Source organism: Schistocerca gregaria, chromosome 10 (assembly GCF_023897955.1).
Source record: "Schistocerca gregaria isolate iqSchGreg1 chromosome 10, iqSchGreg1.2, whole genome shotgun sequence".
NCBI classification, from domain to species: domain Eukaryota; kingdom Metazoa; phylum Arthropoda; class Insecta; order Orthoptera; family Acrididae; genus Schistocerca; species Schistocerca gregaria.
The window spans coordinates 202838634-202855707 of record NC_064929.1 but is presented as its reverse complement, the minus strand read 5'-3'; the positions used below and the strand labels follow the sequence as shown (position 1 = coordinate 202855707).

At 40.5% G+C, this 17074-nt stretch overlaps 1 protein-coding gene across 1 annotated transcript in view; it reads left to right on the top strand.

The window, feature by feature from the left end:
- Positions 1-17074, top strand: part of LOC126293643 (transmembrane protein 161B) — an 86968-nt gene that overhangs the window by 31539 nt on the left and 38355 nt on the right. The window contains exons 5-7 of the mRNA XM_049986920.1: positions 5138-5217; positions 9631-9849; positions 11762-11878. Coding sequence (XP_049842877.1) covers positions 5138-5217; positions 9631-9849; positions 11762-11878 — 416 coding nt within the window. The remainder of the gene's footprint in view (positions 1-5137; positions 5218-9630; positions 9850-11761; positions 11879-17074) is intronic.

The window sequence follows — 17074 nt, the reverse complement described above, 5'->3', positions numbered from 1 at the left end:
TTACTGGATGTCATGCTAATGTTATCCCATAGTGGAAATTTTGCTTAAGTTTATCCTTGTTGCAATGGAATTGTTTGGGGTCTGTGACTGTTTTACTAAGTTCACATACTTACATATTTTCTGCTTCAATCACATTCATTATTGAAGATAGTATGGTAGTGGCACTTGCATGTCTCCATATGGGTTTTTCACATCAAACTATACTAAGGCACCAAAAATGGAGGTATACCTCCTAATATCGAGTTGAGCTTCCTTTTTTGCCCAGTGTAGTGCAGCAACTCAATGTGGCATGGACTCAATAAGTCACTGGCTGCCCTTGCAGAAATATTGTGCCACGCTGCCTTCTATAGCTGTCTGTAACTGCAAAAGTGTTGCCAGTACGGGATTTTGTGCACGAACTGACTGTCGATTATGTCCCGTAAATGTTTAATGGGATTCACATCGGGCAATCTGGGTGGCCAAATCGTTTGCTCAAATAGTCCAGAATGTCCTTCGGACCAATTGTGAGCAATTGTGGCCCAGTGGCATGGCACATTATCATCCATAAAAATTCCATCATTGTTTGAGAGCATGAAGTCTATGGATGAATGTCTGCAAATAGTCTCCAAGGAGCTGAACATAACCTTTTCCAGTGAATGATTGGTTCAGTTGCACCAAAGAACCCAGTCTGTTTCATGCAAACATAGCCCACACAGTTGTGGAGCCACCACAAGCCTGCACAGTGCCTTGTTGACGACTTGAGTCCGTGGCTCCTTTGGGTCTGTGCCACACTTCAACCCTACCATTGGCTCCTATCAACTGGAATTGGGACTCGTCTGACCAGGACACAGTTTCCCCGTTGTTAAGGTTCAACCAATATGGCCGTGGCTCAGGAGAGGCACCACAGGCAGTATTGTGTGGTTAGCAAAGGAACTCGTGTCAGTTGTCTGCTACCACAGCCCATTAATGTCAAATTGTGCCGCGCTGTCTTAACGGATACGTTCGTCGCATGTCCCACATTGATATCTGCAGTTATTTCACACAGTGTCGAATGTTTGTTAGCATTGACAACTTGTGCAAATGCTGCTGCTCTGTCATTAGCTGAAGACCGTTGGCCACTGCGTCATCTGCGGTGAGAGATAATCCCTGAAATTTGGTGTTCTCACCACACTCGTGACACTGTGGATCTCAGAATATTGAAGTCCCCTAACAGTTCCTGAAATGAAATGTCCCGTGTGTCAAACTCCAACTACCATTCTGAATTGAAAGTCCATTAATTCCTGTTGTGTGGCCATAATCAGGTCGGAAAACTTTTCAAGTGAGTCACCTGAGCACAAATGACATCTCCGACAACGCACTGCCCTTTACCGCCTTGTGTATGCAATACTGCCACCATCCTTAGATGTGCATCGCAGTACACCGTGACTTTTGTCACTTCAGTGTATGCTGTACTCTATTGTCTTCCATGTTTTTGCTTTAAGTTTTCATTCAGGACTATACATACAATTTCCTGAGGAATCTCTTCTGCATGACCTGTAACTTCTCCTTGCTGTATTTCATCAGTGATAACACCAATTCCTGTCAGATCACCGAAGTTAAGCACTGTCAGGCTCAGCTAGCTCTCGGATGAGTGGCTGTCTGGGTCTGTCTAATGTGTTCGACATGAGGGGTGAACTCGGCCTGTGTGTGTCCAATTGAGGAGCTACTCGATTGAGGCTTAGTGGCTATGGTCACGGAGACTGACACCAGCCGGGACAATGGCGTGCCGACCACGTGCCCCTCCACATCTGCATTCTGTGACACCTATGAGCCGAGGATGACACAGGAGTCAGTCAGTACCATGGGGCCTTCCAAGGCTCGTTTGTGTGGAGTTTAGTTTAGTTGCCTTGCCTATTTTGGCATTCCAGATTATATACAGGATGGTTGATCTGAAGTTTCGGATGAGTTTATCTCAAAAACTCTACATCAGGTAAAAATAGTGGGTAAGACAAGTTCGTGAGCTCAAAGGGGGGGATATCAAATGATACACATGATCCCCATCCCCTGCCCCCTTTGGTGGGGCGGGGGCAACTTTTAAATCTTAAATGGAAACCCCCATTTTTTATTGCAGATTCGGATTCTCCATAAAAAGTAATCAAGTTTTGTCTGAAACACTTTTTAAACCATTGACAGATGTCGCTAAAATCAAGAAAAATTAAAGTTGGGGAAGAACTCCGATTTATTTCAAATGATCTGAGAAGGACGTATCAAATAGATACAAAATGTGCACCAGTTCTTTCATTACGCCGAATTAAGCTATTTTTTTTTACAAAATGTGTCCTACCCGCCACAGTTTTTGATGAAGGGAGGCGGAATGGTATTAAAATCAAGTATGGGAACTCTTCACAATTGCATTACTCACCCGACTGTGGCGCTACCATGGCAAAACTCCAAACTGTGGCTCAGTATAAACGTCGGTGCAATGCTATCAGAAGTCACTTCACTTTCAGATTGTGAACCGTATACGTCAACTGATGAAAGTAAATTATTCTTTAGCGAAACATGGCTCACTGTTCTCCTACAGAGATTGTTGGTATGGTGTTAATTTTAGGTGAATGGCATAACAATTATGCTGCAGCTGTGCAGTTGTATGTGGATTGTTTCCCAAACAGATGACATCCAAGCAAAAACATTATTTGAAATTGAACTCAACGAGCTCGAAATGGATACGGGCACCATCCACCTCGTCATCGCAAATACAATGAAAATGATGCTTGTACCCTTACTGTTGTCGCCTGTGTTCAACTGGATCCCGAAATTAGTAGTTGTGCGATTCAGAGACAAACTGGAATACCGAAATCAACTGTTTTGAGGATTTTGAAGGCACATAATTATCATGTGTATCATATCACGCTGACACAGGCACTAACGGCAAAAGGTATGCAAATACACGTGCATTTCTGCCAATGGGCCTTGGAAATAAGTGAAGACAATGATTTTATTTATTTATTTATTTATTTATTTATTTTTCTAGGTATGTTATGTTCACTGATGAAGCCACATTCATAACAAAGGCAAATTAAATTGTCATGATTGTCATTATTGGTCCCCTGTCAATCGACACTGGCACAGACCTGTTGACAATAGACAAAAATGGTCGTTAATGGTCTGGTGTAGAATTTTAAACAGTTTCTTGATGATGATGATGATGATGATGATGATGTTGTCCCATACACCGAGGAGCGTAGGGGACGATGTGGGAGACTTGCACCGCTGTACTAGGCAAGGTCTTAGTGGACATGGTTTCCCATTGCCTTCCTCTGACCATAATGGGGATAAATTATGAAGAATACTACACAACAACCAGTCATCTCGAGGCAGGAAAATCCGTGACCCCGCCGGGAATTGAACCCGGGACCCCATGCGCGGTAAGCAAGAACGCAACCGCAAGACCACGAGCTGCGAACGGGTTTCTTGATAGGACCATATTTTTTTGACTGAAATGTTACTGGGGAATCTTATTTACAACTTGGCCACAATGATTTGTTGGAGCTAATGGAAGATACTTGATTTAGAAACCAGGCAACGAATGTGGTTCCAACAGGATGGAGCAGCTCCCCATTATGCTAAAAATGTCCAGAACATTTTAAATTTATGGTACCAAGGTCGGTGGATAGGATGCGGCGGACCAATTCAGTGGCCTCCACGTTCACCAGACCTAACATCTCCTGATTTATTTATTTTTTCTTTTGGGGTTATTTAAAAAATATTGCTTATGAAAGACAGCCCACAACCTGAAACAATATGGAGCAACACATTCGAAGAGCGTATGCAGCCATACCACGGGATGTGCTGCTCAAAACTGTGGACAACTTTCGCAGACGATCGACTTTATGCATTGAAGCAAATGGGAATAATTTTGAACAATTTCTTTGTGGCTAATTTCGTTAATTAAGCACCCCAAATTGTGAGAGGCAAGGGGACTCCCACTAAAGAAGCACCCCAACATGTGAGAGGCAAGGGGACTGTCACTAATGAAGCACCGCATGGGAACATCATTCTACCATGTCCATGTCATTGTTCCTGGGTAACACTAGAAGTAGGATACAGTACATTTTGTACAGAAATAGCTTAATTTGGCATAATGAAAGAATTGGTGGATATTTTTTATCGAATTGATGAGTCTTTCATGGATAATTCTAAATAAATGAGAGTTCTTCCTCAATTTTACTTTTTTCTTGATTTCAGTGCCATCTGTCAATGTTGTGAAAAAATGTTTCAGACAAAACTTGATTACTTTTTTATGGAGAATCCAAATCTGCAATAAAAAAATGGGTGTTTCCATTTAAGATTTAAAAGTTGCCCCACCCGAGGGGGTGGGGGCGGAGGTTACTTGCAGTATTATTTTATGTCCCCGTTTGAGCTTACAAACTTGTCTTACCCACTACTTTTACCCAATGTATAGTTTTCGAGATAATCTCATCTGAAACTTCAGACGGACCACCCTGTGTGTCTCACTGTATGCAGTTTTTGTCAGTATGTACTGTACTGGTCTGCTTTGTGAAATTCCGTGGTACATCAAAGGTTTTTGCTCCGTTTTTATATATGACCTCAGTTACTTGAACTTTTTGACTCCTTCAGTGTTTGTCATCTGAAGTCGAAGGAATTTTGGTGAAAGTTGGTCACTGGCCACAAATATGGTCTTTTCTCTATTAAATTTTTTTAATCTTTACTGAGAAGTCAATTCCTATGGCTGCTTTTTCTGGGAGATTTGATAATGTCACTGACAAAGTCCAAGCTGTTGGCTTTAAACCCTTCTTAATTTTTTCTGTAAGCAATTGGGTTTACTTCGTGACCGTAAGTGCCATGCATTGTGTTATGCATATGGTCACTACTAATAAAATGAAAATTATTAATGCCTTTTTTGGTATAGTTACATATCTTGGTTGGTGGTGATGACCCATTCAATAGTTGCAGCATGTAGGGTTAATTTTAAGCTTCTTAGGCAAGCAATATTTGCGGAAGCTGTAATTTAATTTGTCAGATATGTTTTACTGTACCACCACCTATCTAACTTTGCTCCGCTTTAACTTCTACGAAGTATTCAGTTATTTATGACTGTTGTATGAAGTTCAGGTGATGTAAATCTATGTTTGAAACTTGGTTTCTTTGTCTACAGGTGTACAGTTACTACTTCCCCCTGAAGGATGAATTCAACCTGAGCATGGTGTGGTGCACGCTAGCTGTTGGGTTCTCATTGTATCCTCTTCAAAAGTCACACCCAGAAAGAAAGAAAGAAAGAGAGAGAGAGAGAGAGAGAGAGAGAGAGAGAGAGAGAGAGAGAGCTTAAATAATAATTAGAACTGCGAGGTTTTTCCAATACTGAACAATTTCAATTTTTTGTTTGTTTTACTTTATTTCCTCTGTTTCTGATGTTCATTTCTTTTGGTATTTCAAACACACCAGTACTTAAGTCTTTTTAGGGTTCTGTACTGCAGTCTGTAAAAATGGAACACTTATAGGATGACTTTGTTGTCTGTCTGTACACCTGTTAAAAACACTTTTTCTCAGGAATGGGGAGATGCATCGAATTGGAACTTTGTCACATACTTAAGTGTTTTATCCCTTGGTGGCATAAAACAGTGAAGCTTCTAAATCAGTGCAGCCAAAAGATATGGCCTTTTATGTCACACATTTAAATACTCTCAAACTCACTCATCAAAACCTACAGGGGTCCTCCCGTTGATATAGAATCATGAAACTTGGCAAACAGGAAGGCTTCACAGTACAATAAAAGAATAAAATTTGTCTGACACTCTTTGTGTGTCCAGCTGTTAAGACCCTTTTTTCTCAGACATGGGTAGGCAGATAAAGTTGAAACTGATGTCTGACATGCAGTCCCTTGGCAGACTAATTTGTGAATGTTTGTTTCACATAAAACTTGAAATGGGTATATCTATGTGCAGAAATCACTCTGGGATATCTGATAATTGGTAAATTCCAAAGCATGCATTATGAGCAATAAAGTCATTCCTTGCCTGATGTTTGATTTTCACCATTCGGAGCCGGTCAGCCAGAGTGGAGAATTGCTTATTGGCATAATAATGGTCGCTTGCCTCCTGCACTACTTTGTTACATTTATATTATTGAAATTAAAACATTCTCAAAATTTATGGAATCCCTGGGACCAAAATCTTGCCAGTATTAATGTTGATAATGGGCCAAAATGATGAGATTGTAGATTCTCAAAATGGATAAAGTGCCTGTATACATTACAAAGTTTGTACGGACCCTCAGTGTGTAAGTCCTACTTGCACCTGTGTTCTGAGATGCCACAGAATAGTAAAAACAAGAGACATCATTTTTGACAAAGGTATTTCAGAAGAAACTGAGTCTCGGGAACCAAGGTGATTGTTTTTTCCCTCTAGAAGCAAAATGAAATAACGACTGAACATGAAGAATTTGTACTCTAACCTGAGACTATCACATCAAGTAGTAGTTCAAGAAATACTAGCTGGAATGATGCACAAAGCCCAGACAATGCAAATAATGATCATGACAACTGTAGCAAGTTGATTCAGAATGGAAGTTACCCAGAATTCTGGAGCCAAAGAGGCTACATGACTTTGTAACTTATCAGTGTAAACGGTCATCCAAAACCTAGCCTGGAAGAAGCAATGATGCCAGACCATGCTGGAAAATGGCTGGAAGCAATACAAGAAGAGTTAAAATTGCACAAGGATAACCACACTTGAGAGGCTGCTGTTTCACCTTCACGTAGGAAACCAATAAATGTGAAGCGGATGTTTAAAACAAAGAAAGATTTGAAAGGCCACATTGTATGCTACGAAGCATGGCTAGCAATAAAAGCTTTTGCTCACAAGCAAGTCCTGGATTATGATTGAAGATATGCACCAGTTATAAGTCGTTAAGATATTTGTTTGGTTTGGCTGCTAAACATGACCTTGATGTTGATCATCTAGATGTTATCATGTTTTTTTATGTTTAAGTTCCAGAAGTAGACCCTGTTACAAAGACAGTGAAATACAGATATTAAAAGACTAAGAAAGGCAGTATACAGATTAATGCAAGGTGATCAGTGCTGGAACTTGAAATTAGGTAGAGCAAATTAGGTAGAGATCAACAGCTGACCCTTGTGTCTATTACAGAAATCAAGGTTCAGACATTTTAATAGTAGCTGTTTTATGTGGATGATATGCAAATTTACAGTAACAATTAAGAAGAGAAAGAAGTTTTCATAAACAGTATTAGAGGAAAAATTTAAGCCAAAAGATCTTGGTGAAGCTACAGATTGGTTAGATGTCCTAATTACATCACGAACTCCATGTTCTTTAAACCATACAGCAACGGACACTGACTCATTTATTTTGCGATGATTCCTGGTTCTAACAACAAATGGCATCACAGACATGAAATACGACTGATCAATGTCCTGATTGAACACCTCATTCACTTGAAATATGTGATAAGCAGTCACATCTCTACTATTAAAACTCTCCAGACCTGCAACGGCTGTCACTGTATCACCAGGATACTGCACAATTGCAGCAATGACCCAACGATTACCATGTTGAGGTGTATCTTTCTGTTTAAGTGCGAAATAATTCAGGAAACACCCACGGGTCTTGCTGAATCGCTTGTGCTCCGATGTTACTACTTGTAGTAACCTCTTTATCATCAGTGGCCTTATAGACAGTCAGGCAAGAATGCCTAAAACACACACACACACACACACACACACACACACACACACACACACACACACACACACACACACACACACACGACTACAGTCTCAGGCAGCTGAAACCACACCGTGAGCAGCAGCACCAGTGCATGATGGGGGTGGTGACTGGGCGGGGTAAGGATGAGGTTGGGGCGGGAAGGGGGAGGGATAGTATGGTGGGGGTGACAGACAGTGAAGTGAAGTGCAGGGAGAGGACTGGGTGTGGTGACGGAATGACAGCTATGTAGAGCTGGAATAACCTTTGTTAGTCACTGTCGTCGTCCATCTAGCCCTGTCCCCATTCCCATTCCAGCACTACACAACTGTCAGTCCACCACCACACCCAGTCTTATCATTTTTCTTCTTTTCCACCACTTTCCTCCCTCCCTCTCCCCACCTCCCCCTTGCCCACTGTCTAACCTGCAGCACTTCACTGTCTGCCACTCCTACCCTACTATCACTCCCCCTCCCCACCCCAGCCTCCCCTTACCCCCACCCAGTCGCCTCTCTCATCATGCACTGGTGCTGCTGCCCACGGTGTGGTTTCAGTTGCCTGAGACTGTAGTCGTGTGTGTGTGTGTGTGTGTGTGTGTGTGTGTGTGTGTGTGTGTGTGTGTGTGTCTATTGTTGAAGTAGGCCTTAATGGCAGAAAGCTATAATTGTGAGAGTCTTTTTGTTGTGCCTATCTTCGACTGAGCATCTGCGCTATATGGTGAGTGGCAACTTTCTTTCCCATAATTAAGTTCAAATTTGTGACATTCTAAGGTCTGTGGTTCCTTGGTGGTGTAAAAAAAAGTGAGGTTCCTAGTCATTGCAATCAAAAGATATCTAGACCATTTGTGTCACATATTTTGATACTAGGAAACCCACTCATGAAAATCTACTAGATACTTCGTGTTGACCTAGAATTGTGAAATATGCGAGAAGCAAGGTTTTACAGTACAAGTAAAAAATGTGTAAATTGTTAAATAGTAATTATATCCAAAATATACCTTTTTGCCATTAGCCCTTACATTGGGTTCATCACCTGTCAAACACGTAATAGAAACAAATTATTGTGTGCAATACCCAACAGCAATAAAAAGTTTAATAAAAAAGTTCATGTTGTGAAGAGGCTAAAAGGTTTATTGGTGGCCAACTCCTTCAGTTCCATTGGTGAATTTCTTAACAGAACTAACTGATGCATGTATGTTGTTATTAATACCACATAATGTGCAGTAATGCGATCATTGTAAATAAGTGCTGTAAAATGTTTTATTTTATTCTGTACTACAGTAGCCTAAGAATTATCATATAAACCTAAGTGTATTGAACATTTACTGTTTGAAGATAAGTTTTATACCCCTTTGACTGGGCAATTTCATTTGGGATCTGTGAAGATATGTTAGCATATCAGTTCTTGTTTTGTAAATATTCATTGTGTATTCTTGTTTTCTGACATGTTCCACATGCCAGATGATCTCCTCGCTGTGGATCATTTGGAATAAAAAGTATGTCTAATCTAACCCAATCAAAAATGATGATTTATAGTTATGTTTCAGTAAGCAAACAAAAATATTTTATTAAATTATATAAAAAATTGAAATCTCCTGCTCACTTCATGTTGTATGTCTGGACTAGGGTGAGCAACTACTGTAGAGATTTTGATGCGGTCCTGGAATTTCCAGGACCGATGTCCTCTCAGTACCGATATCGAAAAGAGGCAAAAATTATAGAGATTCTCAATTCCTGTGACAGATGAACTATCTATATACATAATTAAGTGTGTACGAAACTCCTACTAGCACTTGGCCAATTTTTTTCTTTCGTGTCACTTAACTATCTGTAAGCAAACCAGAATGCAAATAGCAGCAGGGTGTGTGAAGTGAAGAGAGTTGAGGCTCGTAGGCAGCATGTATCTGGTGAGTACTTGACTCCGTATCCAGAAAGTTGCTTCTGTCACTGACTGCACACTACTTCCGCGGCGAGGAGTCGGTCGGGGAGAGGTCGACTGTGCTGGTGACGGCACTGATCTACCTCCTGGTGGCGATGGCGGTGCTGATTGCGGACGAGCGCACGCTCGAGACGGGGCTGGACCGAGCGTACGCCAGCTTCAACCACAGCGCATCGCAGTTCCTGCAGGACCAGCACGGCCTCAAGTCCAGGTGAGTGAGCCTCATGTCTTGACTTTCTCCTCTACATCTGTATCTGTACTCCACAAACCACCATATGGAGTGTGGCAGATAGAACTTCTGGCACCACCTTTATATGTCAGGTTCATAATGGCGTGCCCATCATTTCATTAACGGTCATAGTTATTGTGATATTTACTTGGAAGTAAGATACAGTGCAAAATCTGATAAAGTTTATAAAGAAAAATAGAGGTTACTACGATTTTGTGTTTGGTGCATATTACATAATATGTTGCAGCATATGAAATTTAGCTAACATATTGACTTTTTCTTTTGACTCAGCTGGAGGGTTCGATTTGTCACCAATGTCAAGAAAATTGATCGAGGTAGCTCACTCATTTGTGATCGCACTGTGCCAGCCGTAAAGCCAGAGTGAAATATCCACAACATTCTTCATATTTCATAGACTTTTTGAAATATTGAAATGGGATTTTTGCAAATAATAGCATGCATAGTGGAGAGTATGTTGCGATGTGATTATTATGCAAAAGTTAATTATCTATCGCGTTATTCCACTAACTACTGACTTTTCTATGAAAGAATGTAATTTTTAAAGTCCATCAATAGCTGGTGAAACAAGAAATGGTGCGGGTTTTGGAACAATATAAGTGAAGGCATTGCACATTTATTTTGAACTGAAAATGTGCTTTTTCAAGTAAGCTATTGACCTTTCTTTTCATCAGTTCCTCACTTGTTATACGTAATAAACGAATTTTTCAGAATTCTTTTGCAACTACGTCTGCACAACAAGTTAGTGTGCCACTGTGTTTTGGCAAAAAAAAAGCAAATTTTAATATGGCAACCAGAGAAATGTGTTGGTTTCACTCAAAATTTGTCAATCATAATGCTTCTCTGAAAGTTACAAATAGTTAACGAGCCAGGCAAAAATAAATTGCTGCTTTTCCAGCAAAATTCTTTTCATATACTAACTCAAGCAAAGTTGGATGACTGATCTTTTTGAATGACTACCTAACAAATGGGGGCGTGGAAGCCCCCTGCTTAATATTAATAGAAAATGTGAATGTTGACTTCCGTGTAGAATAGTACTTCCCCCTCCAGTGCTTGACATTTCCTGTATAGCATCTGCCGGTAATCCCCACCATTACCGCTCTCCCCACGCGTGCCCCGCTATCTGCGCATCTAGCAGCCACAGAATTCTCTATCTGCACATGTACTCCACAAACCACCATACGGTACATAGTGGAGTGTGCCTTGCACTGCTATTAGTCATTTCCTTTCCTGTTTCTCTCACAGAGTGAGGGGGAAAAACTGCCTGTAGGCCTCTGCGTGAGCCCTGTTTCCTCTCTTCTTATTTTCACGGTCCTCATACAAAATAGGTGTCGTTAGCAGTAGGGTCGATCTGCAGTCTGCCTCAAATGCCGGTTCACTAAATTTCCACAGTAGTGCATCACAAAAAGAGCATTGTCTTTCCTCCGGAGGTTCTCATTGGAGTTCACAATGGGGGAGAGGGTCTCTAACATGATGTGGGATTTGGGGTGTATATAATTAAAACAGAGGTGTTTTTTGTTGCCGTGGAATCTTCTCAGAAGATTCAGTTCACTAACTTTCTCCTCAAAATGTGAAAATATTTTGTTGACGCCGACCAACAAGGATAGAAACAATCATCATCATAAAATAAGAAATCGCTTTCTTTATGCTGTTCAAAATAAGAAATCCCTTTCTTTATGCTGTTCAAAATTGGAAAAGTAGAGAATTATTGTGAAGGTGGTTCGATGAACCCTCTACCGGGCACTCGAGAGGGATTTGAAAAGTATCCGTGTACATGTAAATAAAGGTGCATTTACCGTGAGAATTTTGAAACCACGACAGAGTGGGCTCTAAAATCGTTAGGGTTAGCTGAAGTGGTTCTTGCTTCTTATTTCAGAGGGCCTGCTTCACAGCTGATACTGAAGCTGTCGCTGGCCGTGTGGTGCGGCCTGGTGGGAGCGCTCTTCACCTTCCCGGGGCTCCGCATGGCCCGTATGCACTGGGACTCTCTCAGGTATGCTGCAGTATGCCGGAAATGCCATATCTGGCATGACTCGAAGTTTGATGCTGGGATCTTTTTTACAAGGCTGAAAGGAGCTTCTTTATGAGAACGAAGGGACTGCAAATTATAAGTTTATTTTGTAGGATTTCCAGAATGTTGTGAATGACATTAGGGGACTGTATATTTGATATCCTGCAATAAATGTTGAATTAGTGAGATGTAATTGTATATTTGAGTAGCGGAGAAATGTAGGAACACACAAATTAATACAGATTCTATGACCTACCCTAGAAGATAGGGGAAGAAAGGCAAACCTATATTTATAGCATGTGTATATTTAGAGAAGGCTTTTGAAATTATGTGTGGACTACACACTTCAAAATTTGGGAGGTAGCAGGGATAAAATGAAGGAGTGACAGGTTATTTATGACTTATGCAGAAACTGAAATGTGACATAAGTTGTTTTTTGTATACTACCAATGTTGCATTTCCTGTGGTGTAGTCTGTAACCCTCTTATGTTTGATACCAATAGATTTATTTAATAAAATTTGTTTGGTTGCCTTTTTTGTTGTTTGCTGAGATTGCCCTGCTATTCAGTTCCAACTAACTGGGCGGCAGCAGTCTTCGCAGCTCCTAATCTCCTTGCACGTGTACAGGTGCTGAAAGAGAGCATTAATTGTCTTCTGAGACATAAACAACTGAATTTTTAACCTTCTGTATTCACACTTTCTTTTACAACAAAAGTCTTTTGTAATACAAACTCGTATAGTAAGTGGGTTGACAGAGTGTCTGAAACATATGTAGCTTGTGCAAAGCAACACGAAAAGTGTATGTTTACGTAAGGCAGTTAGTCGTGTCTCCCAGTGTCTATTGTATCTGCAACCTTTTCTCTTTTTTGCTTCGTCTTCTAAATACCTTCAAAGCACTACACCAAGGAACAAGTGGCACTACACAACAGGTGGAAACACTCACTCACAGTCTCACATTGTAGAAGTGATAGCTTCAAGACATTCTCCCGTCTGAACATATCATTATAGTATCTCCCACAGTGGGATGTCCTGACACTTACTTAGTTCTAAACATCATGAATATCTTTTATCATGTCAGAAGCTTGGAAATGGTACATGCCATCAAAAAAATGTCATGTTACCCTTCACTGAATGTAGTTATGTGAGACAAAGGATGTGGAAAGGGAAGCAGTGGTTGAGAAGAATTGCGAGATATCTTAGTCTATCTCCATTGCTATGCAGTCTGTATATTGAACAAGCAGCAAAGGAAACAAAGGAGAAATTTGGTGAGGGATTTAAAGTTCAAGTAAAAGAAGTAAAAAGATGACAGAATTATGTCTTGCTGTAATTGTGGTGCAAGCAATTTCTGCAGCATATTTAGGTACATGAAACCAATTATCTTCCGAAAGAAAAATGACCCCTTAAGCATTTGAAGAGGAAACGGCCCAAAAACTTAAGTGAATTGCAAATGTATTCCAAAATGTTGTGTGGATGTTCTGTAACCCAAATATCCACATTACGATGATTCACCTTTCAAGACACTTGAAGTGTTGGTTTCTGTGAAAAACCATCTTACTTCAGTAGCCACTGTAAAAGTTGGAATGAAACTCATTGTCCTGAGTAGTCATAATGTCCAACTGCAGCAGATGCAGTTGTACATGCAGACTCATACACAAAATTCACCAGACAGTTGACTGTGATATCTGCTGTCCACAGGTCACACATATCCTTGATTACCTCACATACCCATAGAACGATCGTCACAAGCATTCCAGCTTCTCTGCTGACAGTCCCAAATGGCCTGTTTACTTAGCACTGCATAAGCAGGCAGTTCTCACTGAATGTGTTTTACCACCCACAGATTGTTTCACCTGTCAGAGCTGAAACTTGATATTTGGTATGAAATTGTCACTCAACGTTCACAACTGACTCACATTTAGTAAATTAGAAAAGACACACTGCACTCCACTTAGGCCATGATCTCGTGCACCTGCTATGCCAAGGCACATACAATATATCCCCACTTCAACGTCTCCGGAACTAATGTTTTACCACCATTTACAACAGTTTTTATGTGTCCCGTCAAATTTCCTATGCCCACAATGTTAATTTTCACCCGATTTTGCAACATATTTACAATTTTCCTGTGATTTACTCATTATGAAAAAATGTTTGTGGAGAAAAAATAACACTGGCATTATGTTAGCTGTCCAATAGTGTTTACAGATATTACATGGTTAAGTTTCTTGACACCAGGGCACTCTACTCTGTGTATCTGAACCGTTAAATGTGTAAAAGTTGGAACAATTTGTGCCATGTCTCCCGCCGCTGCCGAGCTCTACATGGTGTGGTGGCTGATGGGAGTAAGGTTCGTTTGAATTAAGGTATCGTCAAGAATCGCAAGCAATGCCAAACTGTCTCTACTGCCCCAATGCAGTTTCGTGATGGTTGTGATCATCGTGACACCATTTTCAAGCCATATTTAGCGTGTTTATGTGTATGGCCACTTGGAGCGCTAGTTGATACTGTCGTTCACTTTGCGTTGCTCAAATGTGTTTAGTTTAAAGACAGTGCCAGTGACCTATTTTATTCTGCTGAGCAAAACATGTTTCAGGAATTGATTTCGCGTTGCCAAGTGTAGTATTTATGTACGTATTTTTTGTGATGTTACACAAACAAACCATGTGAGTGATAGTTTGTGTGGATGTGTGGTTTTCTACATAACTGATGAGGCACAGTATCTGATAACTTCAAAAAGACAATGTGTTGAGTCCATGCCGTGTCGAGCTGCTGCAATATGCTGTTGAAAGGGAAGTCTGACTCAATATTAGGAGGTATCTCGTGTATTTTGTTACCTTAATATATTACAGTAACATGTAAAAAAACAAAGATTCCAAGACTTACCAAGCGGGAAAGCGCCGGCAGACAGGCACAATGAACAAAACACACAAACACACACACAGAATTACTAGCTTTCGCAACCGATGGTTGCTTCTTCAGGAAAGAGGGAAGGAGAGGGAAAGACGAAAGGATGTGGGTTTTAAGGGAGAGGGTAAGGAGTCATTCCAATCCCGGGAGCGGAAAGACTTCCCTTAGGGGGAAAAAAGGACAGGTGTACACTCGCACACACAAGTCTTTCCGCTCCCGGGATTGGAATGACTCCTTACCCTCTCCCTTAAAACCCACATCCTTTCGTCTTTCCCTCTCCTTCCCTCTTTCCTGAAGAAGCAACCATCGGTTGCGAAAGCTAGTAATTCTGTGTGTGTGTGTGTTTGTGTGTTTTGTTCATTGTGCCTGTCTGCCGGTGCTTTCCCGCTTGGTAAGTCTTGGAATCTTTGTTATATATATGGCGCATAACTGTCCAAATCTTCAGTAGAGTATTGTGTAAAAATTTAAAGTAAATTAGTAAAGAAATATTTTGGTTGTAATGTATCCCCTTTATATCATCATCATCATCAGCCAATCCAATCATTAAATGATGTGGCCTCTTTGAGTCGTGGGTTCAGGTAGGCTTTCAGCAGTACATATCTATTTGTGTATGTAATATATATAAAATGTAAGGAATTGGTATATAAAACACAGTATGTATGAGGGCTGTTTTTTCCAACCTCCAATCATCCATCTGAGCAAGTACGAGGTAGGGAGGGGCCGGACCTGCACGTTATGCGATTGCGTAGCTCCCCCACCACAACCTCTGCTGTTTTCAGCTGCAGTGTGTCAGTCGTAGCTGAGCTACATCCGTGTAAACATGGCCGCTACGCTCAATGCTCGCTGTGGGGCGGCGGGTGGAAATTTTTGTGATTGAATGATGGAATGTCATGTAGAAAAGACGCATTTCCCGGCCGAGTAGCAACATATGTGGTGCGGCGGGTGGAAATAATTGTTAATGAAATGTTCCTATGATTTATTTAATGCTGTTGTTTGCCGTTCTCAACACTGGCTCTCTAACTACAATATTGGCAACCAGAAAGTGATTAGCAAAACATGAAGCCTGTAATTAGAATTCCTAGTGCCCACTTCATCTGAGAAATAAACTTATAGTTACAGCTTATAGCTCTGAGGAATTAGGAGATTGTCTGGGATTCATAATTAAAAACGATTCTTTCTAAAATGTTCACTATATTCTGAAATTCGCAGACCAAAAGAATCCACACAATCCAACTACCAGAGCAGTTCAGAGTCTAATGCACTGATGCAACTATAACTGTTCAAATTAAATGCTTAAGTGAATGCTCGCCATAATTTGATGATAATGTTCATCAAACGCCACGCTAAGTAATGGTAGAATGTCTTTCCGGTGACGGCACTTGAAAATACGACATACGCAAACTGAAGGTAGATCTTTAAAGTCATCCCAGAATTAACACTTCACTCAAAAATGATTTCATGGTTACGCATATCCCGAGTAACTTATTACGGCCTCCAAGGCTGTTTCTAGCAATGATACCAACACAACGTGACTCCTGGCACAGATGGTGTGCTAATCAGCGTCTGGAGAGAACTGGGGCCTTTTTACTCGCGCAGCTTTCTTATATATAAAGCCGTGGTGCGGACGGCTAAGGGAATGCTTGATTAATTTCGCTGTCCCGACTAGCCGCTGGGCTAGTAACGCACCACTTTAAGTTATTAAATAAATCATTGCTTCCTTTGCTGATGGCCAATGAAGCTCTCAATTTAAATGTGCAATCAGCACACAGGTAAGTAATCATAATAAAAGTCCAATATTTTGGGCGAGAGAATTAATTTAATTACACTACACGCAGTAGACGAGCTCTGAACTTGCCCTTTGGAGATACGCTATCACTATGGTTTTATAGTTATTTAGTTGAAACTTCTCACATCATATGGTTATAGCGTATCTCCCTTCTACTTAAATTTAAACATACTAGCTTTATTTATGAATTTCAACTAAAATTTTAATTTGTGAGATCCAGAATACTGTTTCTACTAAATTATTATGCAAAATGAATCTAAATATAAATTTTTAAGTTTCTAGCTCTTTTCTGTTGTGCCAATGATTTTTACAGAAAAACGTCCAAATTCCGAAAATGGTTAAAGTTATTGAACTGACATTCAACACATAATGATATAATATTACTCCTGACATGCTAGCAATGTTTCAGGTTATTTACTTGATTTTTAAAGTATTGTGCAACATTTATGACATTACAGCTAGTTACAGCGGACTGGCTGGCACAC